This window comes from Magnolia sinica, chromosome 5, assembly GCF_029962835.1.
Source record: "Magnolia sinica isolate HGM2019 chromosome 5, MsV1, whole genome shotgun sequence".
Classification (NCBI taxonomy): domain Eukaryota; kingdom Viridiplantae; phylum Streptophyta; class Magnoliopsida; order Magnoliales; family Magnoliaceae; genus Magnolia; species Magnolia sinica.
Genome location: NC_080577.1, coordinates 73,008,303 through 73,015,088, shown reverse-complemented (window position 1 = coordinate 73,015,088; position 6,786 = coordinate 73,008,303). Strand labels below are relative to the sequence as shown.

The following is a 6,786-nucleotide window of genomic DNA, read 5'->3' as shown; positions in this document are numbered from 1 at the left end:
AGGGAATGTACGGAGTCACCCAGCGTTACAAGTAATTTGCGAGTACGGTCCATTTCCCCTTAGGTAGTTGTACATCAATCTACCATCAGGATAGTTCACTACCCTCTTGATAGCTTTAAATCAGCACTACCCGGATGATTCACTACTGTGTTTCAAAGTGGTGTTAAACTAACATAAGAGTCTCGATTTGAGTCGTATGTGGAGAGAGCATCGGATCTCAGAAGCATCGGCACAGTTGTCGTTAGCTGCCCTTCTCTCTTCTTGAAAGGAATAGTAGCAATGAAGATATGGAGAAAATGTCAGACGAAGAATATCATTATCATTCCTTGAAACCTCGTAAAAAGAAAGACTTACAAGCAGCAGAAGAAGAAGACAAATATTATTCATTTAACAAAAACGATAAACAAGACAAAGGAGGAGGAGAGGGAGAAGGAACAGGTGCAGATCGTTATTATTCTTTCAAGAAGAAGAAGAAGAAGCAGCAACAGCAGCAGAGGAATGAAGACAAGGAAGAAAAAGAAGAAGAAGAAGAAGGCAGTCTGAGCAGCGGTCCTCTCTCCAGCAATTCCCATGTACGTCTCGCTATCTACATAGCTATGGCTCACGCCGGCCTCGCTCTATCCCTCATCCTTCTCTACGGTCTCATCAAACTCCTTGAAGAATACTGGCGGCCCATCCAATGGGCTATTCTCTGCTCAATGCCCCTGCGAGAGCTCCAAACTACCCTCGTCCGCTTCTGGTCCCATCCCCTCCAGCTCGGCCTCTTCGAGACCATCCTAGCCGTCCCCCTTGCTATCATCCGTGCCGCAATCGGATCCGTCATCGACTCCCAGGCCGCTCTTCTCCGTCTTATTCGCCGCCGTCGTCGCAATTTCCCAGCCCGAAGCAAGATCACCTTCCCCAAGCTCATGCAATGGCTCGTCTCCTTCGGCCTCTTTGTCTTCTCCTACGAACGCATCGGCTCTGCATCCTACCCCATCTTCGCCATCCCCGGCTTCATCGCTTACGCTGCTGGTTACGCCCCTGGTGTTCCCTCCACCATCACCGCCATGTCATCCGTCCACCGCGGTGTCGTCCCGGGCCCACGTTCCCCCCCATCCAGGCGTTCTGTCCTCAGCTGGCTCAGCTGCTACATGACCTCTGGCATCCTCAAGCGTCTAAACACGGTGGTGGGGATCGGCCTCATCACCCTCATGATCGTCGGATCTGTGATGGGGCTTGTGTTCTTCTCCTACAAGATCGGGCTCGAGGGGAGGGACGCGGTCATATCGCTGAAAACACACCTGCAGGAGAATAACTATACTGAGCGGATCGGCCTCAACCGTTGGATGGACGAGAACCACATTCCTGAGCTGATCGATACATACACCACCAAATTCTACGAGACCATGTCCCAATCTATCGATTCCCTGGCTCTTCAGTACAACGTGACGGAGATCGTCGATGGCTTCCGCAATTACCTTGTAGGGCCGCTGCTACCACCATCCTCATTCACTTCAAATGTCTGGAGTGGCACCCCAGACGGACAGCAGATCCTCCAACACCACCCCTTCTCAGAAAAGCTCCACCATCTCTGGCTTCAGCTCCAGGGAAGGGAATGGAATGTAATTTACTCAGAGATTGCAGGTACCTTCCGGGTATTCCTTTCTGTGATCATGAGAGAGGACTTGGTGGAGAAGATGAAGGGGTTTGCTCTGCAGAGCGTTGACGTCTCGAAGCGGGTCTTCGCCAGCAGCTCCATGGTCCTGGCAGGGAGCGCAAATATTCTTGTCTCAGTAGCTGTATCAATCATCTCAGGGGCTGCGGGGCTGCTGAATTTCATCTCTCAGCTGATGGTTTTCTTCTGGCTCCTGTATTACCTGATTACATCTGAATCAGGGGGAGTCATGGACCATGTCCTGGGGATGCTTCCAGTCTCCAAGTCGACACGCATTCGCTGTGCAGATGTCCTTGATCATGCTGTGAGCAGCGTCCTGTTGGCGACTGCTAAGGTCACACTCTTTCAAGGCTGTCTCACTTATCTATTGTTCCGTTTCTACCACATACATTTCCTGTACACATCAACATTCCTGGCTTTGATGAGTGCGGTTTTGCCCATTACTCCAACCTGGCTGTCATCGATCCCAGCAGTGGCCCAGCTGGCCATAGAATCGAGATACATAGAAGCTGTGTTGCTGCCTGCAATCCATCTCATACTTCTGGATTACGGCACAGCAGCCATCCAAGATGATGTACCGGGACAAAGTGCCTACCTCACTGGGCTTAGCATTCTGGGTGGCATTGCATTGTTCCCATCAGCTTTGGAAGTGAGTTTGAACTTGGTTATCTTCTTCCATTTCTTTTTCTCTTCCTGCTTCATAAATTTATTTGGCATGTAACATTTACTTCTTTCAAAAGCAGTAAATGTAATATTTGGCATGCAACATGCATGCCAACCAACGACAAACCCAACAAGAATGATACAATTAGTAGTTGTTGATTTGTGAAAGAAGAATAGTGCATGGAAAAAGTGGAAATTAACTATGCACTTAAAGATAGGCTTAAGGCACATAACAATGTTGCTATCTTTAAGGAGATATTTGCACCCTACTGATTTTTAAACCGGTATGCAAGAGGGTTGCAACACAGCCACCTCCATGATACAATAAGCCTCCCCTTCCAATCTGGAGAAATGTGGGCTTCAGCCTATGAAACTGAAATTCACACCCTAAACACACTTCTGAAGTGTACACCCCCGACTTAAATGTTTTCTGCAATTTCTATAGAAATATAAGCATCTAATTTAACACTAAAAACAAAAGTATTTGCTAGGAGATTTGAGAGAGGAGTAGAATGGCTAAAGAGAGGGAGATTTGATGAGAGAGGAGTAGAATGGCTAAAGATAGGATTTTTCTATCTCTAGAGTGGTCCAAGAACCCCTTTTATAGACCCAAAGACCCTCTTTGATGCCCCTTAAGGTTCTTGTTCAGTCATTTTGAATAGACACTTAGTTTCTGGTGGTGCCTCTTGGTGGTCTGATGTACTTATGATTCTGCCACCACACCTATTCACCCCGAACCTGTGTCTACACACCAATAAACATACCACACCATGTCTTCTTCCCAATCTACAAAAAGAGCTAAGACACCAGGCTGGGCTAACATGGCATGAGCCCTAGTGTTGCCTGAAAATTGATTGGGCCCTGCATGCCAAGCCCAAAACCATCTCGCGGGCCTGGCTAACAGGTCTATGCCCAGACCATTGCACCCCTAGTCTAGGCAACGATCATCTGAAATTGATTGACCCTTGTGATAAGCTTCACATGCCACAAGAATTGTTTGTCCATTCCATAGGATGTAGTTGTTAGTGTAGAGTTTGAAGGAGATATGGAAGGGGACAAAATTAATAACATAGGTGTGAGCCATGGAAGATATAAAAAAGAAGTGAGAACAGTCTTTTATTGGTAATGGATTTATTTATTTTGTAGTAGTAGTAGTAGTAGTTCCGCTGTTCGTTTCATTCACATCGATCATCTCCAATCTGTTATTTGGAATGTAAGGTTACGGGGCAGTGTGTGGAGCTTGAGGAGATGGAGATTGGGTCTTGGGGAGCAATAAGAAAAGGAGACGCGAGTTTTGTAGAAGGTAAAAATAAAGAGAGAAAAAGGTAATTGGTTTCTTGAGGGAAGAAAATTTAAGAAGCAAAAGAGGAGTTTTAGAGTTTAGAGGTTTCCTTTTGTTATTGATGTTGACATGGAAAATTGGAGGAACCTGGCTCCGATACACCATTATAGCAGAAACTAAATAATGTATAAAAAAGAGAGCTAAAGAGTGATAAGTAGAAGAGGAGACTATTTCTTGGTTAGTATAAATGCATGAGAGTGGCATCTATAGACGTCTTAACCAAGGGATTCAAAATCGGTTACGTAAAGGCCGTTATGTAATGGTAACGGTCATAACCGTTACCCATTACGGGGTTGAAACGGCCATGATGGCCGTTACAGAAAAAACAGGCCGTAAAAGCCCTGTAACAGCCCTGTAACAGTCTTGTAAAAGTTTTTTAAAAAAAAATTAAAAAGGATTGTAACAGCCATTACGGCCTGTATCATAATGGTAACGGTGGTGACCATTACGGCCACCGTTACCTTTTTGGAACACCTTGAGTCTTAACTTTATCCATGTGATTTTTTAAATATCTAGGACTTACAATTCTCTTGAAATTTTTTTTATTGGTCTCATGACTAACTTCCAATCTATAGTATTACAAGAATGCCTTTATCCGCGGTCATCCATGAATAGAATTACCAGAACCAAAATAAAAACTTATGCCTTCTCTATAAATTTATTACTGAAAAACCTACAAAAGCCACACCAATCGTGGGACAATCGGCCCTTCTTTGTCTCTTCTCATATGCGGATGGCCCACATGGATATGGACACTCGCGGCAACCCTCCTGCATCAACCATTGCTTGCTATGATGTTGGTATGTTATTGAAGTTGTTGCTCTCTATTGTCGGATACTGAAGTCTTAGGTGTCATCTACTGACTTTTAGTTGTCTTCTACTGTTGTCCTAAGCATATGTGTTATTGTACAGGGAGCAATCATGGGTCCTTTGCTGTTGACAGTCATGATCGCCATGAAAAATTTATATGCAGAATTTGTACTTCCGTCTGCTAAGGAAGCTGCTCGGTGATACTCTTGTGAATGGACAATTTATGGTACTTGTATTTAATAGTGATATTTAGCTGCCAAAGCGATTGTTATTATTGTTATTGTTATTATTATTATTTTTTTAAACTTGCATTTGGTTCTATATAAAGGTGCCATGTTCATTTAAAGTAACATCATCTGATGACTCTCCCTGTTAGTACCTATTTGCTGACTATGGTCATCTGTCCTGAATAACATTCATTATTTTACAACTTAGCTTTAATATTCAGCGAATCAGTGAGAGCTACCAGGGATGTTTTGGGAGCAACTTGAGCGTTCGACAATCTCCTTTGTTGGACTGGGAAAGCTAGCATTGGAAAAGAATACACAAACGGCGATTAAAGTCATTGTTGCTTGTGTCCTCAGCAAGGCCCCCCCTAAAACAACACCTGATATGATGCATGCCCACCACTAAAATGCGCCATGTACTGCATCTGGTTAGCATCTTCTTTTCCTTTTTCTCTTTTGCCTGGCTTCATTCCTCATTCAATGTTAGATTCATGGACTTTGATGATCTTTATGCGCAGGATATGCACAGTATCTACCCTGGACTTTGTAGGTGTAACTGACAATTGTTTCTAGTAGGTGATTATTGTTTGACTAATTGCAATTATGGAGAACAGAATTGTGTTTGAATTTTTGGGGCTATAAAATGGACTTTTTGAGTACCCATTAAATCATCCTTAGGAATACAAAATCTCTCTTAAAACATGGTGGTAATTGGCAATTACCAATCCAGCAACTGAACTCTTCCATTCTTCAATTATTCTGAACTCAAATTCTTCAATTATTTGAAGATAAGTATCAGAGCTATGATACCAACTCTAATGTTAATCCATGTGTGCATGTCGTTTCCTTGATCAGGGATCATTATTCATTGATATCACCATGAGATCTCTGCCATTTTTGTGATCAAACACTCTCCATCTTTGGTCTTGTTACAACTGTCGTCTCTTTCTTGCTGACTCCGCAAGTATTCTGCAATGCAAGAAGAGGAGGAAGAGATGTTGGAGAGAAGAAAAGTTGTCATGCCCCTAAATCTGAAACCATGATTAAGGCTAACCCTAGCCTTAAGTTTAGAATCATGACTTGGGTTAAGGTACAATGTAAACATTTACCATACAATTCATATCCAAACCATACAAATAAAAGCAAACTACTAAACTTTATTCAACATAACTATGAATACGTAAACCATCCATTGAACATCTCAAATATCCAAGACAAAATAAAATAAAAGTAAACCAAATCTGATAATGTTCTATTCCAAAATCCATCTTAAGTAAATGATCCATGCTATAGGTCTTGTCCGGCCAACTACGAAGGATCTTGACCTTAATATGTGGTTTTTCCATCAATGAATGGGATGAGCAGAATTTCCCAGCAAATGGTTTTGAATACAAGAAATAGAAAAAGTTTTCCAAATGTAGAGATTTAAAGAAAAATATTTGAAAATGGATGTAATATGCATGAATTTTCCACAACTTTAAAGTACGGTTTATCAATGTAACACCAGGACCAATTCCTTTCCAATTGGTATAATCTCACTCATCACTTAAGTCACTCAGCATCATTCATCACTCAATTTCACTCACCACCAGTTGAATAGAAAGGTGCCGCACTGAATTCCACAAAGGAGTCATTCACTCACGGGGATTCAATCTCGATGGATACTCAATCCTTACATTTAGAATTCATTAACTCAAAAACTTCACATTCACTCTTGAAATAACCTCACCACCACTAATCGAAATCTCTCATAAATATATCCTCACCATCACTCATAAATCAAACCTCACCATCTCTCATACAAGCCACTCATAACTTCACCATCACTCATGAAAATCACTCTCATAATAGCCTTACAACCACTCATGTGTTATTCTCGCCATCACTCATATGGTTCACTCTTTTTGGTGTTATAGGCATGAATGGATGCAACTTTCTAAAAATAACTTGTTTTCTCATAACTATCCACATATAGAATATTTTGCTGTTACCTTCCAAATATAGCACTTTCCAAAAAAAAAAAGGGCACATTTCATAATAACTTTCCAAATATATTAACTTTTAAAAAATGGCACATTTCACAATAA

At 42.0% G+C, this 6,786-nt stretch overlaps 1 protein-coding gene across 3 annotated transcripts; it reads left to right on the top strand.

Moving 5' to 3' along the window:
- The first annotated feature begins 208 nt into the window (after positions 1–208).
- Positions 209–5,241, top strand: LOC131246147 (uncharacterized). Of its 3 annotated transcripts, none has more exons than XM_058246051.1 (3): positions 209–2,306; positions 4,575–4,698; positions 4,921–5,241. In XM_058246051.1, the coding sequence occupies exons 1-2, from the start codon at positions 288–290 to the stop codon at positions 4,671–4,673; spliced, it is 2,118 nt and encodes a 705-aa protein (XP_058102034.1). In that variant the 5' UTR covers positions 209–287; the 3' UTR covers positions 4,674–4,698; positions 4,921–5,241. The 3 variants fall into 3 exon arrangements, with proteins under 3 accessions (XP_058102034.1, XP_058102035.1, XP_058102033.1); XM_058246052.1 differs by having other exon boundaries at positions 4,908–5,241; XM_058246050.1 differs by lacking the exon at positions 4,921–5,241 and having other exon boundaries at positions 4,575–4,822.
- The last annotated feature ends 1,545 nt before the right edge of the window (positions 5,242–6,786 follow it).